At 46.5% G+C, this 25486-nt stretch overlaps 1 protein-coding gene and 1 long non-coding RNA gene across 2 annotated transcripts; one reads left to right on the forward strand and one right to left on the reverse strand.

Moving 5' to 3' along the window:
- Window positions 1-1442: 1442 nt before the first annotated feature.
- On the reverse strand, window positions 1443-16850 carry TCF23 (transcription factor 23). The gene is made up of 4 exons (XM_014850348.3): window positions 16172-16850; window positions 15191-15433; window positions 10758-13371; window positions 1443-1801 (listed from the first exon to the last, which is right to left on the reverse strand). The coding sequence occupies exons 1-3, from the start codon at window positions 16358-16360 to the stop codon at window positions 13192-13194; spliced, it is 612 nt and encodes a 203-aa protein (XP_014705834.1). The 5' UTR covers window positions 16361-16850; the 3' UTR covers window positions 1443-1801; window positions 10758-13191.
- LOC123286502 (uncharacterized) lies at window positions 15317-24613 on the forward strand. Its single transcript, XR_006528923.2, has 3 exons — window positions 15317-15451; window positions 17232-17286; window positions 17399-24613. It is a non-coding gene; the product is annotated as an uncharacterized lncRNA (long non-coding RNA).
- Window positions 24614-25486: the final 873 nt, after the last annotated feature.

Consider the following 25486-nt stretch of genomic DNA (forward strand, 5'->3'; position numbering starts at 1 on the left):
CATGTATTGGTACGTCATTCCTTCTTATTACCAAATAACATTCCAGTGTGTGGATATACTACATTTTATTTATCCATTCATCAGTTGATGGACATTTGGGTTGTTTCTACTTTTGGGCTGTTATGAAAAGGATGGCTATGAACATTCATGTACAAGTTTTTATTTGAACATTTGTTTCTTATTCTCTTGGGTACATACCAAGGAATGGAATTGTTGTATTATATTGTAATTCTATGTTTAACGTTTTGAGGAACTGCCTAACTGTTTTCTACATTTGCTGCACCATTTTACATTCCCACTAGCAATGTATGAGGGTCCGATTTCTTTATTTCCTTGCCAATGCTTGTTATTTTCTGTTTTTTCTTTTAAATTATGGCCGTCTTTTTAGGTATGAAGTGGTATTGATTTGCATTTCCCTAATGACCAACGATGTTAGTTATTGTTTGGGTATTTGGTTTGGGTATTTTCTTTCTAGCAACTAAAAGCATCCAACTGATGCCAATGCTTCTGGTGAAGGTGGTGGTTAAAGCAGATATCAGTGCTAGCTGGTGCCCTGGTAAAATTTTGAGTCTGCAAATAGCCGAGTCATGAATCCAGTGTACAGTATAGATCAACATATGCCTGGTGATTCTCTTGTCAATCGTCATAAACGTCCTTCCAGGCCATTATGATCATCACTGAAGGATACAGGATTCAAGTTCAACTCAGGACTCATACAGCCTGCTTGTAATAATACCCTAGTTCCCTCTAGGATGAAACATGTTTGTTTGTGTTCCTTAAACCAATGCACAGAAAAATTTCACTAGGAAACTCTTTGGACTATAGTTCTTTGTTTCTCTTTAAAAAAAATATATAATGCATTCATATGGTTCAAAAACCAAATAACCTAAAAAGGCATACACTTAAAAGACTCAGGTCCCACTTTGACAAGTAAGTGCTTTTCTTTTTTTTCTATGATTTTATTTCTCCTTTTTCTCCCCAAAGCCCCCTGGTACATAGTTGTGTATTTTTAGTTGTGGGTCCTTCCAGCTGTGGCATGTGGGACGCTGCCTCAGCATGACTTGAGCGGTGCCATGTCCGCGCCCAGGATTCCAACCGGCAAAACCCTGGGCCGCCAGAGTGGAGCATACAAGCTTAACCACTTGGCCACGGGGCCGGCCCCAGTAACTGCTTTTCATTGTTTTGTGTGTTTGTGTGTGTATATGTAATGTGTGTCCGTACGCAAATACAAACAGAAATCATATATGTTCTGGGAGCATAATATACATGTTATTTTGTAATTTCCTTTTATCCACTTAAAAATCTATCCCAGAGATCTTTTCATATTAATGTCGCAGCAATATGTTAGACCTATTTTCCCACAAAGCACCTTGTGAAACTTTTGAATTTTTATCGTCATAGTTGAAAATGATATTTCATTACAGTTTTAATCTTTATTTCTCTGTATTATTAATGACTATGTCTATCTCTTTGTATGTTAAAGGGCATTTGTATCCCTTTTCTGAGATCCATCTGTTCATATTCTTTCTCCATTTTCCTATCCGGTTGTTGGTCTTTTTCTTACTAATTTCTAGGAGCTCTTTGAATATTAGGGATATTATCAAATATTAGGGATACTATTAACTATGTCCATGACCTGAGCTGTAAACACTGTGATCCAGTTTGTCATTTGCCTTTTGACTTTGCTTGTAGTGATGTTTTCCTGGTGAATTTTCTCAGTGCTGCTTTTATATTTAGAAGTGAAACAGAGGAGGAAGAACCAGGAAGAAGACCAGGAAGGCACAGTTAACCAGCAGGGAACCTAGAGAAGAAAAGTGTTTTGGAGTTGTCAAAAGTCTCAAATGATGCCTGAAACAAAACCAAACACTGCTATAGAAATGGACATTGGATTTGGCCAAAGGGAAACCATCAGTGACTTTTTACCAGTGCAATTCTAGAGGTGAAGTGGAAACGGACATCTCGTTGGAGTGATTGAGTGAATGAGGAAAGACACTGGAGAGTACTTTTTTAAAGCTTTGCTGTGAAGTGAGACAGAGAAATGTGGTGGTAGTGAGATGGGGGTGTGGGGTCATGGGAGAAATGATGCTAGAGAGTGTTTGTATGCTGACGTAAATGGCAAAAATGATTCAGTGGTGAGAGAAAAGTTAAGGATGCAGAAGGAGGCAGAGGGAATCATTTTAGGAGTGAGGCCTTTCAGAAGGGAAAGAGGGGGTGGGATTGAGGCCCACGTACAGGACAGGCTTCATCCACTGTGAGGGTGGGGACACAGCTGGGAAATTGGTAGGTATGGTAGTTGGAATGATGGAGGGGTTCCTGCCTGATTGCTCTTGTTTTTTTGGGGAAGTAGTGGTGAAGGCAAGCTGAGAGGTCTCGAGGAGAAAAAAGAAGTGGAGAATAAATGTGTTAGAATGTGGGAAGGAAACCATATCAGGGAAGGTTGCCACAGAGTGTTGATTACCTATTTGATATGGTGAGAATTCCAAGGGAGGCCAGTGAGCACAGCTGTGTGTTCATCACCAGCTGTGTTCAGGCAAAGCCTGGTGTGGGAAGATAGTACAGGGTCTGGATGTTGCTAAGCAAAAACATTAGGTGGAGAGAGGAAGGGAAAAGGGTATTTGCAAGGGAGCAATTATAATGATGAACGTAGCATCTGAGATGAGGAAAGAGGAAATGAGGACATGAGGGAAGATGGTTAGTAAAACAGAAGGCTGTAAATGAATCAGAAGTTTTAATGAGGTTGAAGAAATACTGGATTGCAAACACCAGCCTAAGGGAGATGGAAGGATGGGAGACAGAGATCAAAAAATCAAATCAGAAAGAGAGGCTTTGGAGACGGTACTGTTATTGGTGATGGCAAGGTAAAAAAGGCACCACCATAGGAGTGGGTGGCTGAAGTGAGGGAACAGGAAATTGCATTTGAGGAGGTCAGGAGCTGAGATCCCAGGATGTTGGATTAGGCCTCTGGACAGAATCAAAAGATTGGCACAATCCAGAATATACTCATTAGGAAAATCTTATGAGAACACTCTGAGTTAATGTGTAAATAAAAATAGATTTTTGAAAAAGCAGCTTGTGTTCTGCCTTATTTAGACAGATTTTAATGGCGGGAACTATGGAGGCGTGCACTTAATCGGGTTAGGAAAATTATATACCGTGAGGGACTTTTTGAGAGAAGGAGAGTAGACTGGGTTTACAAGAATTTGTGATGGTGGGTAAATCCTGCTGCGGGAAGAACACTGAAAGATCATGGCCCATCGAGCGAGGTCTTACCTCACGTTGTTTTGCTCACAAATTGCACAACCTTCTTGTTTGTTTGCTGGGCAAGCTCTGCACACGTGTTTACAATCTGGTTAAAGACTCAGCCCTTACAATGACGTTATTAAGCACACACTCGCACAATGGTAGCCATAATAACAGCAGGGCACCTCTGGAAGTTGATGTTATCAAATTCGGTCTCCTCAGCAACTTACCTGAAGAGGGTTGTGAAGACTCTAGAAAAGATTCCATTTTACTGTGCACATTTGCAGGAGAAAAAAACATCCAGCCAGATAATGTTCACAAGAATTAGTGTGACCCTAGTTGTCCTCCTGGCCAGCAGTCACAGCAGCAGACACCCAAGACACTCTGCCCTCTTTGGCTCTGGTTGATTTCTGTAACTGTGTCAAGATGCCATGGGCAATGAACCAAGGGAGGCTGTGGGCATTGCAAACCTTATTGCACGCAGCCCTCAGGTTGCCTATTTAAGAGAGGAGTGGTGTTCAATGGATTCCTGGTCAGGAGGCAGGTCAGATGCCAAAAGAATTGAACCTTGGATGGTGTATCAGTCAGGAACATAGAAATCATACTAGTTACTTTAACAGAGGGAATTTATTGCAAGGACTGCAGAGGCCAAAAGGCAATGTCTAGGAAACGTAGAGGTGGCAATTGAAGGAAGTCCCTGGAGGGGTGGCAGTTAACAAAGGGAAGAGGTGGGAGTTACTGGAACCCAGAAGCTTGGAGGAGGAGCTGGGTGGGGAAGTGAAACTCAGACCACAAGGAAGGAGTAACCGACAGTTGGTGCCGGTATCTACGAGGCGCACAATAAAGGCTGGCTCTGAGAAGGGGGAAGTTGGCAACTCAACCAAGAGCAGCTGCCAGGGTAACGAGCTGTTGCCACCATGACACTCAGGAGTGGGAAGCAAACTGCAAGAAGCAAGTCCCTCCTTTCTCCCCCTACTTTGCAGGCTTCCTTCAGCACCCTCTTTGGCAGGGCATAACAAGGTGCCACTGGCAAACAGAAGTAAGGCTTGCAGAAGCCCATCCCCAGCAGCCACAGGAAACAAATACAGTTTCCAGTCTTGGACTATTATAGATAATGGTGTTTTGAACATTCTTGTGCATATCTCCTGATGCACTTGTGCACTCATGTTTGTGGGTATGTACCTAGGAGTGTACTTGCTGGGTTTAATAGACACACATATTAACCATTCTGGTGAATGTGTAGTGATATCTCATTGTGATTTCAATTTGAAGATTTCCAATTATTATTGAAGTTGACCATCTTTGACCACTTGGATATCCTCTATGGAAAGTGCCTATTAAGTCTCTAGCCCATTTGCAATTGGATGGTTAGTCTTTTTCTTATTGCTCTGTGGGGATTTTTCTTTTTTTCTTTTCTCTTTCTTTTTGAGGAAGATCAGCCCTGAGCTAACTGCTGCCAACCCTCCTCTTTTTGCTGAGGAAGACTGGCCCTGAGCTAACATCCATGTCCATCTTCCTCTACTTTATATGTGGGACGCCTACCACAGCATGGCTTTTGCCAAGCAGTGCCATGTCCACACCCGGAATCTGAACCCGTGAACCCCAGGCCGCCGAGAAGTGAAACATGCGAACTTAACTGCTGCGCCACTGGGCCAGCCTCTCTATGGGGATTTTTAATAGATTCTTGATACAAGCCATTTTGATTTTAAGTGTTGCAAATATCTTCTCTCAGTCTGTGAACTTGCCTTTTTTACTCTCTCAATGGCATCTTAAGATGAATAAATATTCCCCTAATTTTATGCAGTACAATTTATCAATTCTTTCCTTTGGAGTTAGAGCTATTTGTGTCTTCTTTAAGAAATATTTCCTTATTCCGGAGTCATGAAGATATTCTTCTGTGTTATATTCCTTTTTTTTCCTGTTTTCCATCTCTTTGTCCATATGTACTGAATTCTAGTAATTCCTTCAGATCTCTTTTCTGATTTACTAGTTCTGTTTTCAACAGTTTCTGATCATCTACTGTGTTTCTAATTAAAAATTATATTTTTAATTTCTAGAAATTCTATTTTTTCTCCAATTCTGCCTGGTCATTTTCAGCCTCTGGTTCCTGCATCGTCTTTTTGAAATACTCTTTATTTCTTTAAACATATTAAACATATTTAATGTATATTATGTACCTAAAAATTACAGTATCTGTAGTCATTGCAAGTGTGATTCTACAGTTCAATGTTTCTGCTGTCACTTGCTTATAGTGGCATGTTTCCTTCTGATTTTTATAATTGTTTGCTATGAGCTCAAGTTTGTTGGAATTTTATCTATGGGAATGCTTCAAAGCCTGGATTTAAACTATGTTCTTCCAGAAAAGAATTGTACTTGCTTGGGCTTAGAAACACTACTAAATTGAGATCACTTGATTTTTTTTTTTTCTTGCCTCCAAAAGTGTAAGGGCTTGGAAATCTCTGGGGGACTCCCCCAGCCCTGGACCTGAGCCAAGACCTATTTGGGTAAGTATCCTCACGTCTCTTTTACTCACTGAGGGTGTTGCCTTTTGAGGATTCCAGCTTTATGACAGGGTCTCTGATCCAACTTCCCATTTTGTATGGGCTCCAGGCTTTGTCTGGTGTCCCTGAATTTGGCCTGTTAAAACCCTGGCCTTGGGCGCCAGGAATCTGCAGTTGCTACCAACGCAACGTGGCCTCAGTGCAGGCTTACCATTTCTGGTTTTATGCTTTCTTATCTTTTCTCCTATTTCTTTCCCTTAATTCTGCCAGCCCAGCAATACATTTAAAAATATGTTTTTAATATTTTATCCATCATTCTGAGTGTTCTCTGCCAGGAGGGTTTCTCAGCACATTTAGTCCACCATATTATCAGAATGGAAATTCTAAAATTCTTCTTAGAAGATATGTCACTCATGCAGGAGCCCCATAAGGCAAGTAGTTTCTATTTCAGCAGTCGGTTAAGTATGTTTTACAAACCCAAGTTTTCTCTTTCCTTCATGTTTGTTTAAGGTGTCTCTGAAGAAAATCCTTCTATAAATTGCATAGTTGCCATAACTGAGCACAGATTGAATGAAAGCTTTGTAAGGATAGCAATTATTGCACTGCATAATGAGACGGTCATCCAGAACCACCTTAACTTGAGAGAAAACAAAGGCGAGAGAGAACTGATCAACCCTGTTAATACCCTTCTTTTAAGATCAGGGCCATCTTCCTTCACAATGTTGCAATTTAAGAAGAGCTAGAAGTTGTTTCAAACTAGATGATCTCTCTGGCTTGGGGATGTAAATTTAAGTGGAGAAGATTCTGGTAAAGACAGAGAAGATATTTCAACATAGATACTTTGTCAACTTAGGTCTATTGTGGGCAGCTTCTGGATAATTCCAGTTCTGACCTTTTACAAAGATTTCTTGCAATGCTTTACAGAAAAAAATCCTCCAGTAAAGGTGATGGGGCAAAAAGCCCTGCCAATTTCTGTCTTCTCAAGCTAGAAAGAACACTTTTCTCCTTCTTAAAAGGGCTTTAGGAGGATCAACATATAATGATTGACTTAGGATTTTTACTATTTTCTGGGAGGCTGCTGATGGCTCTGGCTTCTTTTAGTATGTGTGAGGCCAGCCCTTTTCCGTTCTAGGTCTTAAATAAGCATGGCGTTAATAACACACCCCATCGCTTCACTGGCAGTGTTTCCAACAGCTGGTTTCTTGGGAAGATTTGCAATATCAAGATCTCGTCTACAAACTGTCACTGCCCTTTAAAAAAGGCTACCCAGTCTTCTTCCCCAGTGCCCCCATATATGGCTCACACATAACAGGAACCCCATGAAAATCTGTTAATCCTGGGTGCTGTAATCCTCAAAACACAGCCTAGTATTTTCACAATTTTTTAGTAACTCCATTTTTTTCCCCAAGTAGAACCTACCTTTCAAAGGCACAAGCAGATATTCGTTTTATAGTAATGTATGAGGGATATCTTCATAATGACCTTCCAAAAGCAAAATAGGTCTATCCTGGCCTGCCCTTATGTCTAGGGAAATAATGGTGGCAGCATGTTGTTGCCGATAGGCACCTGGTGAGGCTGATCAAAAGGGAGCCTCACCTCCTTGGCCAGTTGGTGGAGTAATACAACTGTGCTAATCACATTGAACCAGCCTTGGCATGTGAAGGAAGAGGAGCTTTGCTGACTGGCACATCCCACATCTGGCAACCCTCCCAGCGTCAGGGCCAACGGCTTCTTGTGATGAGATGGAGCCCTTCCCAGTAGGCTTGGCACACGCCCACACGTCAGCGACTATGGCTGAGCTTTGCTTCACCTTCTGGTTTATGCTGCTGAGTTTCTTCTCAGAGCATATCAGAGCTTGACAGTTTTACATTCACCTATCGTGGGTGCATCAGTTATGGCTGGCTCCCTCCCCAAGCCTTATTCAAAGTTTGCATCTTTAGAGAGCGTGTGACCCGTATTTTCACCAGGACTCCAGAGCTCCAGGGGCTCTGGCAGCCACCAGGCTGTTAGCTGTGGCTTCTGCGATGTGTGACACAAAACGTATTTTCATCCAACTTGAACCCAACGCAGAGGTTCTCACCCGCTGAAACCTTGATATCACTGTTGTTATTTGGGTCAGCCCGATTTCTTTTTTCTCCTTCCAGCATCCTTAATGTGGAGGATTGTTTCTATCTTGATTCCTGGATCATAATTTTTTGTAGGTTAAAAACCCTCAATCGTCTTTACCCCTTCATAACTTCTCAGCTTATTCAATGGGATTGGTCCTTAGCGACCGCTTCAGTCTCCACTAATGTCTCACTGGTGGCTGGTGGTCAGCTCCTCTATCTTTCAATTATCTCCTCTGGGGTTACCCATAATCCTGCAGCTCCTGCCCTAGGCAGTTGAGGTGGTCCCTTGTCCTTTGTTTCGCTGCTCAGCGGCTGACCCCTTGCCATGTTGGAAAGGCTCCCATCCCAACTTGAGGCTGGGGAGGCAGAGCCCTCACAGAGGGGGAACACCCCTTCTCACTTCCCAGGTACCTCCAGCAGCCAACCTCAGGGTGGGGGGAGAAGGAAACCCAGGTTCAACAAAGAGGAGATAGATATTCACTCCTGGGGTTTCTCATCATCGAAGCAGGGACTGTGGCAGTTCTTTTGGAGGCCACTTGCTGGCCAGAGCACGGGGACCTGTGGTTGGTGGCGAATCCAGTGGGGGTTGGGGAACCAGGCAGCCTGCTCACTGGTGAGGGGGTGTGGAGTGGGGGCACAGAGAAACAAGGAAGGGCTGAGGGAGGGAGCTCAGGGAATCTGGGGTCTGGAGCTCAGGGAATTCTGGGCTCCTGGGTGTCTGTAACAGTCAGGCTTCTTGGCTGAGCTCTGCGAGGTGGGTGGGGCTGGGGACTCAGAGCCCCGAGAGCAGAGGGCTTGCTGGGTGTGCACTGGTTCCATGGTAGGAGACTCAGAAGCGTCTTTACCTTCAGGGGGAATGCGGGGCCAGACCCTGAACCCTCGGACCATTTACCCAGTGTTGCCAAAACTCCTTGCCCTCCTGCCCATGTCCTTTCAGAAGCGACTTCACTCCAGAAGCTGTAGCCAGGTAGGACCTATGTTGTGCAGATTGGCTCCTCCTTTCCCTGTCCAGACTCCTAGTGCACCTTCCAGGTTCCCTTCCATCCCTTTCTTTGTCCTCCCCCAGCACCCGTTTTGCTGATTATTTGCCTGAGCCTGGACTGTCCCACAGCAGCTGCCCCGGCTCCTTCCCACAGGGCAGTGCTGGCTTGGTGGGCAGAAGGGTCTTAGCCTGGAGAGGCGCACAGTGTGCTGGTCCCCACACCCCTGTGCTCTGCTCCCCCCTTTCTCCCCTGCCCCCTTCTTGCTGATCTCCTTTCTAGCCGAGGTCAAAGCAGGGTCTTTCACCCTTTCCGCATGGGTTCCTTTAGCACCCCTTTGTCTCATGTTCACCCCACCCCGCTGCCTTTGTTCTGTGCTTCTCAGGACCTCTCCATGGACACTGCTATGTTTCCAGAGAAGATGAGTAATGGGATGCTGAGGGGCAGCAGAGACAAGGAGGCCATGGCAGTGCCTGAGGAAGGCTCAGCCCACCAGGGGAGCAGCCCCACCTTCATCCTCCAGGAGACCTCACTGTGATCTGGACTCAGGACCCAGGCCTCTGTCCACACTCTGCCAGGCACTTCCCCTCACCCCAAACCCTTTGTCTCTCGAAGACGGGGACTGATTCACTGTCTTCCCTAGGCAGACGGTAGAGCTGTCGCATACAAGGGTCATGGGGGTTGGGTAGGTGCTTTCTTTGACCATCACCGATCTAGTCTAGAGACGAGATTCCAAAAATTTTTGATCTTAGGACCCCTTTATACTCTTAAAAAAGTAGGCCTCTTAGGAGCTTTTGCTTATATGGATATTTCTATTGATATTTACCATATTACAAATTAAAATAGAGAATTAAAAAAATATTTATTTAAAAATAACATTAATTAGCCCACTAGATATGAATATATCTAACATTTTTATGAAAAACAATTATTTTCCATACTGGAAAATATTTAGTGAGAAAAGTGGCATTGTTTTACATTTTTGCAAATATCTTTAACGTCTGTTGTAAGAGATAGCTGGATTCTCCTACCTGCTTCTACATGCCCTCTGTTGTTGCAATATCACATGTCATATGACTTCTGGAAAATTCCATTACACCAGTGAGAGAATAAGGGTAAAAAAGGGCAAATATCATTTTGTATTATGAAAATAATTTTGGCCACTTAGAGCACCGAAAGGGTCTCAGGGACCCCCAGGGTTCCAGGACCACACTTTGAATATCTCTGATCTGGAGCAAAGGTCAGCAGATTTTTCTGTAAGTGGCCAGAGTTCCTTCACAGGAACTCTGTAAAAATGTAGGCTTTACAGTCTGTTGCAGCTATTCAACTCCGCCATGGTATCAGGAAAGCAGCCGTAGATCACATGTAAGCAAATGGGTGTGACTATTCCAATAAAAATTTATTTAAAGGGGGGCCATATTTGGCCCCCCGGCCACAGTTTGCCAGCCCTTGATCTAGAATATAAGCTTGCAGGGGCCCTGGGTTTAGAGCTTGCCCCACAAAAGGGAGAGGACAGCACCATCTGACTCATCCTAGCTGGGCTCCTTCCAGAGGAAGAGAAAAGGAATTTCTCAGAGAAGACTAGATTTTCTGTTTCTGATTACTCTAGTTCCCAATTTGGTAAAATCTCCAGTCTCCACCCTCACACTTAGATACCCTTGGCCAGCTCTGTTCCTCCCACAGTGCATCTAGGCCTCTGCCCTGCTGTTCTGCTGCTCCTCAGAAAGCGCAAGCACATCCAAGTCTGAGGAAGCTGTCCTCACCTCACTGCCTCCACCCCCACCTCGAGTCACGGGCACCTGGGGATTCCGAGGGTGGTACCAGATAACCAAGTGGACCAGCCATCCCTCTGACTCCTGAGCCAGTGACTTGAGTGTCATTTTGTCACCTGTGCTCCTGTTGCCTTTTGGAGCCTCTTTCCCACTTACCCCTGTTCCTGGAGAATAAAAGCCATCATTGGACCTGAATCTCAGCCGTCTCCCAACGAGAAGGTGTTTTTCTTTCTCTGCTGCAGAGGCAAAGGGAGTTACTCCTGGTTCTGGTTCATTTGTGGATGCAAGTCTCTGACCTGATGCTTCCTCTGGTTTTCCCCCTTCACGCGTTCGTCCTTCTCTTGGCTCCACCTGCCCCGTTGCGGCCCGTTTGCTCCCTGGCCTGATTGCGCTGGGTGTTCTCCGGCTGGAGGAGATGGTCACTGGACCCCACAGAACTGTCTCAGCCACTAAGGAAAATAGCTTTGTCTGGAAAGAGCCCAAGGCAGTCTTAGAAACTTATAATGACACTTGCCCTTCCTCAGCCTTCCACCGGCCTCATCCTTCTTTTGCCCTCTTGTCTTCTCCACCAGGGTAATGTGATCACCCTTGAGGGGTCTGATGTTGTAGGCAAAGGCTTGAGTCTGAGCAGGGTGGGGTGGGGCAAGTTCCAGACCAAACCAGGAGAAGCCCCAATGCACACCCACAGCCAGCTTCCCCAGTTTCATCCCCAGAAAAAGATTATGTGCCACCAGCTCAGGAAGAAATTTGTCTGCTTCTCTTCCTGCCACCCTTGAACTCAACCAGGAAGATTCTGCTATTTGGCTTTAAAAATAGAACACTCAAGCTGGACTTTTATGGTCTTGTGGAGAACACTGTGTACATGCCCACCCACACCTGGTCTCTGCCCCTGCCTGGCCCCGTCCAGCTGCCCAGAGGCGGCTCTGCACAAGCTCTCCAGGCCCCTCAGCAGAGACTTGGGAGATTTACGAGTTCAGCCTTGGCCAAGACTTCTCCTCTTGGCTCCCAGCCACAGTCCAGCTGCTCTCCCATATCCCATGCAGCCGAGGCTGGGACGTTCTGTGTCTCCTTTTCTGCCTCCAGCCCAACTTGCTGAGTCACCCCCTCAGCCCCTTTTCCCCTGCTGCCCTGGCCAGCCCTGTGGAGGAACAGCAGCTCATCACGCCAGAACCCAGACCCTTGGCCATCCCCGCGTGCCCAGAATCTCACGTATTTTCACAATGGCAGTGGTGGCTTCTGTCTAAGGCCACCCCTATTGTGACTCCAGTTGGCCCAGTCCATCCCCTCCCACTCTGAGGCACTGAAGTTTAACAAAAAAGTGGTTCCTTCTCTATCTAGACTTCAGGTGCCTGATATGAAGCTACACCTGATCTGGAAAGTTACTTTCAGCATGTGTAGACTCTGTGATTATCCCTCAAATTATTTCTTCAGGGCCAGAGATAAATTCCACTAAGACTCTTGGATTTCTGGCACCTTGTGGCAAGACATAGGGAGAGCCTGGGAAGCAGTGCCTGTGAGAAGGAGCTAACCCTACAGAGTTAATCTGTAGACTGATTGTAGAAATAACCCCAGAGCCAGTGAAGCCCTAAGCCAAAATCATACAAGGAACCCACTGAACCCAGGCCTATCTCGTTTTTCCTGGAGGTTAGTTTTCTAACATAATGGAAAGAGAAGACTGTAATTACCATTCCCTGGGAAAGATACACGTTCTCCTTCTAAGGTCCCTCCAGGATGTAATTGAGTCTAGCGATATCCTCCACGTGCAAGGCCTGAAGGCGCTACCTGGTTCAGCTAAGGTAGAGCCGCTTGGGGGTGAGATCTTCTCAAACTAGGCAGCTGGGACTATCCAAAACTTTCTCTGGAAACTGGAATGTAAGCAATGTAAACTTTATGGCTTAACCTGTAAATATAACTCATATCAAGAAAAAAGTGGAAGAGTGCAGGGCCCAGAGAGGGAGAAAACGGAGTGACGACGGGCAGCTGGAGAGACCATAATGCAGAGACAAGACTCCTAAATTCTTCCCTGTATCTTTGACGTTGAGGAAGCATCTTGTGGTGCCATAATAAAGCAAGTTCTCTTCTTCAGTTTCCCCCTGGCTATGCGACCCCTGCCTGGCTCTGTTCACACTCACAACTGCAAGAGTCTGTTTGGCTCTTGGCTTTCCCAGCAGCACCTGCGGCCGCTGCCAACCTAGGCCCCTCCCTCTGTACCTGCGCAGCAATGTCTGTCTTCTTGGAATCTCCAGAGGGTTTGTGCGAACCTCAGGGGAAAAAAGCAAGGGGCGGTGCCCTAACAAGCTGCAACCCAATCAAACCTCTTCCTCTCCCACTTCGCTTGTAGCTGCCACAAAAGAGCCACTAGGGAGTCATCCCCTGGGTGCCGAGCTGAGGATTTGCTCCCTGGTGCTCCTGAGTATTCTCCATCACAGAAACGCCTGCTGCTTCGCCTGGTCTGGGTGCTGGAACCTGGGAGCTGAGTCTGAGTCAGATTCAGCGTGTGAGAGTCAGCGTGTAGACAGGCAGGGCCTGGTAGAGAATCCAGGTCCCTAAGCTTGAGTTGCAGTCTAGGAGAAAAGGGTGAGTGTGATGATCATTTGTCACCAAGAGCTGGTGAGAGTGGCCTGGTGGGAAGGAGAGCAGCTGCCTCTCCAGAGACGTGGGCCCCAACCTCTGCCTCCTTTGTTCTTTGGCCTGAGGTGGTGGCTGTGGTGGAGTCGAGGCCAGAGCACCCCAGGCCTCCAGCATAGAGACGAGATCGCATCGGCCACTTCTGCAAGACACAGGGATGGGAAGTGAGTGATGCTCACTATTGCAGCCCCTTGTGGTCCCTGGCACCCAAAACTGGGCCTTCCCTAGCCCTCCTCCCTGAGACACTTCCCCAACATGATACCTTTAGGGACAGTATTCTCAGGCTCACCGCCACTTACAGCCCCACATGTTCTCCTGACCACTGAGCCTGGCTGAGGCACATGAGGAGCCATCTGAGGAGAGCAAGGGCCCTGTGGCGAGGGAGGTGGATGGCAGAGCTGGCAGCAGCTAGGGGCTGGGCAGTGGGGAGGGCAGCGGAGCCAGGCAAGGAGAAGCTCCTCCTGACATTGGACAGTGCTCACCCCTTCTCTCGCCTAGCCCGGGGCCCAAGTACCTCTGGCTCCAGATGTCAGTGCTATCTGCTTCCTCTAAGCAGGGACCTCCCAGGATTGTTCATCCTTCCAGCAGGAAAGTGGGCACTCCCAGAAAATGCCAGGTTGACTCTGCCCTAAAGTCTGCCTTCCTCTTGGCAGCCCCTCCACCTGGGGCTGAGGGGGCACTGCTCTTAGCTAAGTATCCCACCCAGCTGCCAGAGTTCTCAGCCTAACTGGGCTCTCATTTGTTCATTCTTCAATAGATTTATCCATCACCTGCTACCTGCAAGGGCTTTACCTTGGCCGTCATTTTACAGCTTAGGAAATGACTATGTCTCCCCAAGATCCTGCACCAGGTTCCACCATTGGCATTTCAGACTCGTCCCCATTTAGTCTCAAATTCTTACATTTTAGCTATATTTGCATGGAAGAAAAAAATCTCAAGTTTCAAGACTTTCAGAACTATGATGTTTAGGGGAGAGATGGTGAAAAGCATCCTCCATAAAAATAAAGTTGACCCCATTACAGTGCTATCCTCAGAGGGCAAAGATGACTCTTCCCTTACAACACAGGTATACTCTGCCCCCAGCGGCTGGCCGTGCTGCCCCTGGGCCTGCTTGGTGGCTACTGATCTCTCTAAACTCCGGGTTCCTCATCTGTAAAGTCATCCTCATTTGGTTTTTGTGCAGATTGAAAAATTAAAATGCACTAAAGCACTTAGCCCAGCTCCTGGCATAACTTTAGCCCCCAAATAATGTTAGCTGTTACTGCAATGGTGATTATTGTTAATTATACTTTTCCTTCATGATCTCATTTCCTACCCTGGAAGAGAAGGAAGGCTCATGTTATCTTCCATTTCACATAGTAAAACTGAGGTTCAGGAAAGGGAGGCTGCAGTCTGGTAAGTGGTGCGTGCAGGAAGCCCCCCTGCCCCCAGCCCCAGTCCCCACCCCTCCCCCTCCACTGGGTGGGGTGGGGGGAAGGGGTGCACCCACCTCCCGTGAGCTTGGTTGCTTGTAGAGTAATGCTTTCTTAGACCATTGTTCTGCCGAAGGGGGATCTTTCCTGAGGCAGAAGTCCAGAGGACACTAAGGCCACTCTACGTTGGGGTGATGCCCCCCAGAATCTAGGACTCTCCTCAGTGTGGTTTCTTTTCTCAGGCTCAAGCCTTGCAACCTCTTCCTTTTTCTCCCCTGCCTCTAAGCGCCCCAGAGTCTTGGTGCCTCCCTGAATTTCCCTCCTCTTGAGGAACCACATTCTTATGAAGGCATTCCAATCACCACCCCCACCACATCCCATGAGAAACACAGGGTCAGCCCAGCCCCAAGAGCCAGCCTCCGCTGTTCTCCCTGTGAGAGAGCAGGAAGCAGCTGTCCCCAATATTAGCTCTGCTCAGGGCAAGGAGCCCAAGTCCAGTGTCCCTCCGTCCCAAACCCCCTTCCCCGAGGTCCTGGGCCCGTGGCCTACCTTGAGAGGGTGCAAGTAGCGGAGTCCGCGCAGGAAGGGTGACCAGGCGGGGCCAGGTAACTCGTGGCCAAGCGTGCGGGTGAGGTGGGCTATGTAGCTGGTGGCCAGCACCAGCACGTCCAACTTGGAAAGCTTGGTGTTGGGCGGCACAGCAGGCAGAGCAGCCTGCAGGGCCAGGAAGGCCTGGCGCAGTGTCCTCACCCGGCTCCGCTCCCGCGCAGCGTTCTCAGGACTGGCCTCAGTCTGCACAGAGGACCCCAGGTGAGTGCATCTGAGCGGATCCCCATCTGTTCCTGGTTTCTAAGAGCATTCTAGTGCGAGGTTTCCTACAAGAGTAGTGGTGCTCTGAATGGCAGAAACCAAAGGGCCTGCTCTCTCTTTGTCCACTCTTAGCCCTGCCCCGCTTTACAGCTGAGGAAATAGAGAGAAGGCCTTGCCTGGGGTCAGATGGCAGCAGGACAGCAAAGCTTGGCTCAGACCCTGAGAATCCTGTACTCTCTCCTCTAGCCCTTGCTCCATCCACACTCAAGTCTGAATCCTGCTTAGCGGGGTGCTGTGGGGCCACGGGAACCACAGCCCTCGCCCTCCTCTGTGGGGCTGACCCTTGGCCCAGCCAGGTCCCAAGATGAAGAGGTAGCTGTGGCAAAAAGGAAAGGACACCAAATCGGGGGTCAAAACACACAGGCTGAAGTCCTGGTTCTGCTGCTGACTGCTGCCCTGGGGCCTTGGGAAATCCGCATCACTCCCCAGGCCCCAGTTTCCTTGAGAGAAGTGAGTTGGTGCATCTCAGAGAGCCAGTTAAGACCAGCTCTGATTTGTCCCAACCACTCAGGCATGGAGCCTTGGAGTCAAAGGGGCCAGTGGCCCCTTTCTTGGGCAGGAATGGTAATACTGAGTGAAGCTCTGCCATCAGAGGTGACATGTCAGCTCCTTCAACCTCTACCTCCCCCAGCTCCCTCTGCGTGTCCAGTATTTCCTTACCCTGCCATGAGCCAGGCTTCTGGCCCTGGCCCCTCTCGGGCTAGGGGCAGCTCTGCTCCACCTTTCATTGCTCCAGCTGGTCTCTTCCCACAGGTCCTGCCTTGTCCTGCTCAGGCGGCTCCTCTTCCTGTCAGTGCCTGCTAGCAACCGTGGCTTGGCCTTAGCCAGGCTCTGCCCCATTCCTGGCATGGCTGTTGCCCCTCTGGCCTCCTTCTGTGACACGCCACACCCTTGGGGTGTGGTGCTGAAGCCCCCAGGACAGCAACACAGTGCCCGAGGGAGCCCTTGGGCTCAAGCTAGCTGGGGCAAGCTGGTCATCCAGTCAGCTATGTCTATATCTGAGGCAGCTGGCGCCAACTCAGTCCTGCTTTGCTCCTTGCTCCGGGAAAACCGCCCACCCGGCACAGCCCCCGCAAAAACCTCCTGCCTGCCTCCCAGCCGGCTGAGGGGTGGGGGTGCTGGATGATGGGAGTGGCCAAGCCCTGGGAGGAGGCCCCTGCTGAAGAAGGCAGGAGGATGGTGGGAAGGCAGCTTCCTTCCTGGAGCCTTGCCTGACCCTGACAGTAGTCCCGTGATAGACCTGCGACTTCATCTTTGGGGCTCAAGTCCATGGGGGCCCTGAACCTCCTCCTCTGTGCCAGAAACCTGACTGTGCACATCCCTGAGACGACCTTTGCTCCTCTTGCCAGTGAACATGACCTTCCAGCCCCAGGGCTCCCTCATCCCTCAAGCATGCCTCCTGTTTCCGGCCCAGTGCTTTTACTTTACCTTTCCTCCCCCGATGCCTCCACCAGCTCTGCCAGGGGAAAGACCGCCCATCCTTCGGGTCATCCCTGTCATTTGGGAGGACTTCAAAGCCCACAGAGCCCAGGGCCCACGTCTCCCTGTTTGATTGGCGCCCCAGTTGATGCGCGACCACACCCTGGCTAGTTTCCTAACAGGTCAATGTTCGTCGATCACTTTGTACCAGGAACTGTGCTAAGCACTTTGTGTGTATTAGCTTCTTTATTTCTCAGAACAATCTTATAAGAAAAAAGACTCTTATATCCTCATTTTACAGGTGAGAAAACTGACGTATCAGGAGGCAAAATAACGTGCCCAGGATCGAACATCCAGTAAGTGGTGGAGGTGATGAAAACCCAGGCAGTCCGTTGGGCTTGGAGGGCTACCCCTCACGCTATGCTGTTTCGCCTCAGTGGGTTTCTCGCCTGTCTGACCCCTTGCTAGATGCTGTCTCTGAAGGAAAGGACCAGGATGTTTGCGGCGTTGCATCATATCCTTCATACAGCTGGTTAGGAGGAGGAAGACTGGAGGAATAGAGAGCTTCCCACAGGAGCCCCTGCTGCCCTCAAGTTACAAACTCTGCCTGCAGCAGAACCATCTTGCGTGTCCCTTGTCCCCCAATCCTGATCCTATTTTCTGAAACAACTTTTTATACAAGATAGGAACTAACTCTTCTTTGAAATTCTGGTAAAACTTACTTGTAAAACCTCTGGGCCTGGGGCCGGCCCGGTGATGCAGCAGTTAAGTGCACATGTTCCACTTTGGCGGCCCGGGGTTCGCTGGCCCGGATCCCGGGTGCGGACATGGCACCGCTTGGCAGGCCATGCTGTGGTAGGCATCCCACATATAAAGTAGAGGAAGATGGGCACAGATGTTAGTTCAGGGCCAAGTAGAGCAAAAACTCCATGTCTTTCAGACATAACAAAACTGTCTTTTGTACTTCCATATATATGTCGCTACTCTGAAGGTATCCAATGCCAACCTTCAAGTTATGAGCTAACAGTCGTGACACAGAGGCTCCTGTCTCAAGACCCTCAGACCAGTTTCAAAAAGCCTCCCACAGAAGCCTCCTACATGGTTGGTGGGGATGCAAACTGATGCAGCCACTATGGAAAACAGTATGGAGATTTCTCCAAAAATTAAAAATAGAAATACTGTACAACCCAGCTACCCCACCACTGAGTATTTATCCAAAGAACTTGAAAGGAACGAGTCAAAGAGACTTATGCACCCCATGTTCATTGCAGCATTATTCACAATAGCCAAGATGTGGAAGCAACCCAAGTGCCCAGTGACTGATGATTGGATAAAGAAGATGTGGGATATATATACAATGGAATACTACTCAACCATAAAAAAGACAAAAATCGTCCCATTCACAACAACATGGATGGACCTTGAGGGTATTATGTTAAGCGAATTAAGCCAGACAGAGAAACACAAACACTTACGATTTCACTCATATGTGGAAGATAAACATGTGGACAAAGAGAACAGATTAGTGGTTACCAGAGGGGAAGAGGGTTGTGGGGGGTGGGCATAAAGGGGTAAAGGGGCACATTTATATGGTGGGTGACAAATAATCATGTACAACTGAAATTTCACAATGTTATACAATTAAATTATTTTTTTTAAAAAGCCACCCACAGAAAACTCTACCACCACTAGGAGGCTAATTGGGCAGCTGAGAGTTTCTCGCATTCTAACCGACTGTGAGATGAGCAGTGGACTATGGAATGAGTGGTGAGGATTCTTAGGTTTTCAATTCAATATTCTCTTTCTTAGAAGACATTAAGTTGTTGCTAAGACAGGCCTCTTCCAGAACATCCCATTCAGAGGCCATCTGAAATTTAACGACATCAGTGCCAAAGCCAGACTTATAGGGGAACCCGTGAAAGCCCTTATCAGATGGAAAATGGGTATGACGTCTTTCCTTCTGTAGGAACTTACCTATCAGGGAAGGAGGGTGATCTGCCTCCAACTTTTCTGAGCCTTGGCAGGACACAGAGAAGGAAGAAAGCAGGTATTAAAGTCATACCTGCAGCCACATAGAAAGAGATCTTCCTGTGCCCAAGTTCATTCCAGAGTTAGGGGACCTGGACACCCACAGGGAACTCCTCCACCTGAAGGCTCAGTCCTCAGAAGGACTGCGAAGTCATGGTCAGATGAACCTGGGATTCTCAGACTTTCACTTCAGCATTGCATCCACAGTAGGGATGCTGGCATAGAAAGAAACTTATATGTGAAAAACAATGCCCACAAAGCCCTAAGTGGTGAACCAGGAGAGAGTGAGATTAATGTACAAGGAGTGGTGCTTCCCAGGCCAAAAGGTGCAGGGGCGGTTTCTAGTGCTCGAACTTCTTGCACAAGTTCCCTAGCAGGCAGCAGAGAAGGCAGACTGGGACTCAGCAAGCTTGTCTTGAGGGTAGTAGGGTTCTGCATGCTAAGACTCGTCTCTGGGGCACAGCTCTGATCCATGCTGTGCTTGGCTATCTCTGCTGTCTGGCACTATTTGGATGCATGGGTAAGGGCAGCTCTGTGAACTAGAACTTTCTCCCAGCCTCGGGCTTCATCTTCATCAGCCAAGCCTTAGATATAGCAGGGCAGGTTCTGCCACACTGATCTGAGTGGGCTTCAGGGAGAACAAAGGCAGCGGACGGGTGAAGGCACAGCTTCTCTATCATGCCTTCTCTTTTTTAAAGATTCTATTTTTCCTTTTTCTCCCCAAAGACCCCCGGTACATAGTTGTGTATTTTTAGTTGTGGGTCCTTCTAGTTGTGGCATGTGGGATACCTCCTCAGCATGACCTGACGAGTGGTGCCGTGTCCATGCCCAGGATTCAAACTGGCGAAACCCTGGGCTGCAGAAGCAGAGCGTGCGAACTTAACCACTCGGCCACAGGGCCGGCCCCCTATCATGCCTTCTCTTTTGAAGTTGGTTTGGGATATCTACTTCTTGAGTAGGACATAGGTACTAGTCTTCATTCAAGGAAGTTGAGCCTTGTGGCTTCCACCTTGGCCTCTAGTCCTGATGACAGGTTCTCCTCTTCCTGGGTTTTGTTTCAGCACAGCCCCATCAGCCCCCACTGTTGCTGGTTAAGGAAGAAGCCCGTGCACAGTCCCATTTGGGTGAGATTGGCTCTGTCCACAGAGATGGGGAGAGGAAGTGGATATAGAGTAGGATCGTCTTCACTCCAACACTTGAACCCTATCTCTCAGGAGTTGTCATCTACACCTGCAACAATGACTTCTTGGATACTGTTTGGGGTCCTTTTGAAAAAGAAGTACTTGGCAAGCTCAAGATCCACCTGCATGACCATGGGGCCAATGGTAGGGGACAAGAAGAGCAGCCTTCTTCCTCCCCTTCTGGAACAGTCATTCATACTTCTCCTGTGCGTCAGTGCTACAGAAGTGCCCTGGAAGTCTCACTACGTCTATTCCTGAATGGGAGTCGTCTATTATAGTATACGTATATATATGGGTGGGTTGGTTTTCTTTTTTGGTGAGGAAAATTCACTCTGAGCTAATATCCACTGCCAATCTTCCTCTTTTTTCACTTGAGGAAGATTCACCCCGGGGCTGGTCCCGTGGCCGAGTGGTTGGGTTCACATGCTCTGCTTTGGTGGCCTGGGGTTTCACCTATTGAGATCCTGGGTGTGGACATGGCATCACTCATCAGGCCATGCTGGGGTGGCATCCCACATAACAGAGCCAGAAGGATCTACAACTAGAATATACAACTGTGTGCTGGGGGTGCTTTGGGGAGAAGAAGAAGAATGAGGAGGAAGAGGGGAAGGCGGAGGGGGAGGAGGAGAAGGAGAAGAAGAAAAAAGATTCACCCTGAGCTAACATCTACTGCCAGTCTTCCTCTATTTTTGCTGGAGGAAGATTAGCCCTGAGCTAACATCTGTGCCGATCTTCCTCTGTTTTGCACGTGGGATGCCTCCACAGCGTGGCTGATGAGCCCATGCCTGGGATCCGACCCTGCGAACCTGGGCTGCTGAAGCCGAGCATCTGGAACTTTAACCACTCGGCCATGGGGCTGGCCCCAGGAGCCCTCTTTTATTATTTTTAAATCTCCATTATGTGTCTAGATATTTTCCCTTTTTTTGTTCTATATTTTATTTGCACTCAACTCTCTTTTTGTTCTTGATCAGTGTTGCCAGAAGTATGCCTAACTTAAAAATCTTTTCAAAGACCAGCTTTTAGGTTTTTTTTTTCATATTCTGTACCTTTTTGTCTGTGTGTGTGAGGAAGATTGGCCCTGAGCTGACATCTCTTGCCAATCTCCCTCTTTTTGCTTGAGGAAGATTGTTGCTGAGATAACATCTGTGCCAGTCTTCCTCTACTTTATGTGGGATGCCACGTCAGCATGGCTTGAAGAGCAGTGCTAGGTCTGTGCCTGGGATCTGAACCTACGAACCCTGGGCCACGAAAGCAAAGCGCACAAATTTAACTAGTATGCCACCAGGCCACCCCATCTATATCCTTTAAAAAATTATTTATTTATAAAAAAAATTGTGATAAAACACATAAAATGTACCATTTTAGCCATTTTTAAGTATACAGTTCAGTGGCATTAAGTGCATTCACATTGCTGTGCAAACGTCACGACCATCCATCCACAGAACATTTTTCATCTTGCAAAACTGAAATTCTATACTCATTAAACAATAACTCCCTGTTCCCCCTACCCCCAGCACCTAGCAACCACCATTGAACTTTCTGTCTCTATGAATTTGACTATTCTAAGTTCCTCATATGAATAAAATCATACAGTATTTGTCCTTTGTGTCTGGCTTATTTCACTTAGCGTGTCTTCAAAGTACATCCATGTTGCAACATGTGTCAGAATTTCCTTCCTTTTTAAGGCTGAATAATATTCCTTTGTATGCATATGTCACATTTTGTTTATTCATTCGTCTGTTGATGGACATTTGGGTTGTTTCCACCTTTTGGCTCACGTGAGTAACGCTGCCATGAACACGAGTGTACAAATATTTCTTTGAGATCCTGCTTTTGATTCTTTTGGGTATATACCCAGAAGTGAAATTGCTGGATCATACAGTAATTTTATTTTTAATTTTTTGAGGAACTGTCATACTGTTTTCCGTAGTAGCTGCACCATTTTACATTCCTTTCCACCAACAGAGCACAAGGAAGTGTTCCAATTTCTCCACCTCCTCAGCAAAACTTGTTATTTTCTGTTTTGTTTTTGTTTTATAATCACTATCTTAATGGGTGTGAATCTATATTCTTTTCAAGTCTCCATTTCATTAATTTTTGTTCCTATCATTTTTATTTTCTTCCTTCTCATTTCTTCAGTTTTGCCCTAGTGTTCATTTTCCAACTTCTCAAGAAGAAAGCTTGCTTGGTTTGTCTTTAAAGTTTATTGTGTTTTGCTAAATGATAAAAGGAACAATAGGAGAAGAAGACAATCATCATAAACATATTTTTGCACCTGAAAATACAGCCTCAAAAATATATCAAGCAAAAGAGGCCAGCCTGGTGGTGTAGTGGTTAAGTTTGCACACTCCGCTTTGGCAACTCTGGGTTTGTGGGTTCAGATCCCGGGTGAGGACCTACACACCACTCATCAAGCCATGCTGTGGCGGCATCTCATATACAAAATAGAGGAAGATGGGCACAGATGTTAGCTCAGGGCCAATCTTCCTCACACACACACACACACACACACAAATATATATATATCAAGTAACAACTGACAGAAATGCAGGAAGAAATAGGTAAATCAACAGTTATAGTTGATTTTAACACACCCCATTCACAACTGACAGATTAGAGATACATAAGCAGAGATACTGAATTATAATTAATAAACTCAAGATATTAGCTATATCCAAAAATAGAGGACATCCCTGGACAGAGTGAAAATATGAAGAGGGTCAAGGCCAACATTTAAATCTTACTCTGTATACTTCTGTATTGTTCGAATTTTGTACAATGGAATTTATTTCTGTGTTATTTGTATACTTCAAAGAACAATAAGAGATAAAAGCAAAAAAAAAAACAACAGTAGGGGGCTGGCCCAGTGGCCGAGTGGTTAAGTCTGTGCGCTCCGCTGCAGGCGGCCCAGTGTTTCGTTGGTTCGAATCCTGGGCGCAGACATGGCACTGCTCATCAAACCACGCTGAGGCAGCGTCCCACATGCCACAGCTAGAAGGACCCACAACTAAGAATATACAACTATGTACTTGGGGGCTTTGGGGAGAAAAAGGAAAAAAAAAAAAACAACAGTAGTTCAACTGGCTGGCTCACATTTTCCCACAATACTCTGTCAAAAGCTTTGACGAAATCAAAATACATAGGGATTATTATAATTCCCTGGCTAGAAAACTCATTTACAAGGTAGGAAGTAAGAGTAATATGAGCAAATTTATGTAATAAGTACTTAAGAACTATAACAGGTACCTACAAGCACTTGCGGATCAGGTAAATTGCACCGCTGAACAGCAGAAGCAATTCACAGTGGGTCACAGCACAGGGGAGCGAATTTCAGCTCCCATCTACCAAGTCTGCATAGTAGCTAGTTTGAAAGAATGTGTCAATCAACTTTGGAAGAGTAAGAGGAGAGTCACAGAGACAAATGTGGCAATACTTATCCCAGCACTGTTCAGAAGCAGGTGGAGGGAGGGCGAAATGGGTAAATAGGTCAACTATATGGTGATGGATGGAAACTACACTTTTGGTAGTGAACATGCTGTGGTAAATACAGATGTTGAATTAAAACGTTGTACGCCTGAAACCTGTACAGTGTTATAAACCAAAGTTACCTCAATTAAAAAAAGAAAGAAAGAAAAGATAAATCTTTGCCCAACAGACTTTGAGTATTTGTATTGAGATAAACTAACTCTCAACTTGGTGCTATTAGGCAATCAACTTATTAATTTGCGCAAATTCCCTTGTTCTGAGACCACGCATCAAGGACCTTTCCGACTCCCAGGCAGGTCTGACTACATGATTTGAGAATATTGATGATGTTGAAAGCGGTAGGTCAGTCCCTGCAACTATGATTTCTCGTGGTAAATCAATGATGTGGATTCTGATTACATTTTGACTTCCCAAATAGCTAGACTATAGAGAGAGAATATGCTAATTATTTCCCATCTAGGTGAGCTACTTTTTTAGGGCATTTGGCATTCTGGGGCTTACCACAGGCTTCTGTGTTTTAGTTGGCATGGTCAAAGTACATTTCTTATCCTGGAAGGTGAAAGGCCAGATGTAACTGCCCGCCCTGATGGCACAGGATATGTACCGCTTCCAGATGGCTGTATGTTCTCTGCAAGTTGTTTTACTGGAACCCACTCTGGCCATTGTGATCATCTGTTTCCTTTCTAGGAGCTCACATGCATTCTGCTTAATAATTCAGTTTAAAATTTTCCTGGCAAATAACTAGAAACTGAGTGATTTGAGATTCTAGAATTTATCTTTTTTCCTTTTTTGAATATTTGCCTCTCTGCAGTTGTCTGACACCTCTGTTATAATCCTGATTTCTCCAAGAACATTCCAGGTAGTTCTGCAAGCAGCCCCTTCATATCATATTATAACGTACAACCCAAACAGAAAAGAAAGGAAAAGAAACAGAACGGTACGAAGGTCAAATTATCTTAGCTAACTATCAATTTACACATTCATTCATCCTCTCAACAAACATTGGCTGACTTCTGGACAGAGCACGCTACATAGCATTTGAAAGAAATAGAACAAGTGTTTCTGCCCTGGGGTAGAGTAGTGGGGGGTGGGAAGAGTGTGTGGTAGATAACATCTACAACAGGAAACAACTAGCAAACTATAACAACCGCCTTACAGTATCACATTTCCAACTTGGATGCCAAATGCTTAGAGAACTTCCATTCACTTGGTAATAACGTTTTACTAAGCATATAGTAATTAACACAAAGTAAGGGAGAGAGTGGTTAGTGTAAACTGAAGTTACTGTAGAAATTTTTTTGTGAGAACAGCAATCTTCAAATTGGGGTCCTCACGCCCTTAGGGAAACGCGAATATTTTACAAGTGGACTCAAGTTCTGGGTTGACCAAGTGTCCAGTTCGCCCAGGACTGTTTGGTTTTAGCACTGAAAGTCCCACATCCAGGGAAGCCGCCGAGTCCGTAAGGCTGGATCTCAATTTCCATATTCCCTCCTTCCTAAAACTGATAGACTGAGATTTTTGTCTGGTTGTCCATTTCCACCAACAACCTTTTAACAAGTGTTCCTCTCTCACTTTGTACAAGCCACATCTCTTACTCATTCCTAATTTTATTATGATGACTTGCCCTGGGGTGAAAAAACTTCCTTGGTACCAAAAAAGGAGACAATTACAAATATTTGCGGCAACTAGAAGGACCCACAACTAAAATATACAACTGTGTACTTGGGGGATTTGGGGAGAAGAAGCATGAAAAAAAAAAAAGAAGAAAAGGAATATTGATAAGGGCAAAATCTCCTTTAATCTAGGTATCACAGATCCTTAGAAGGGCATCTTATCTTTCACTTACATACTATGATGGTTA

The sequence above is a fragment of the Equus asinus genome, chromosome 6 (assembly GCF_041296235.1).
Source record: "Equus asinus isolate D_3611 breed Donkey chromosome 6, EquAss-T2T_v2, whole genome shotgun sequence".
In the NCBI taxonomy this organism is placed as follows: domain Eukaryota; kingdom Metazoa; phylum Chordata; class Mammalia; order Perissodactyla; family Equidae; genus Equus; species Equus asinus.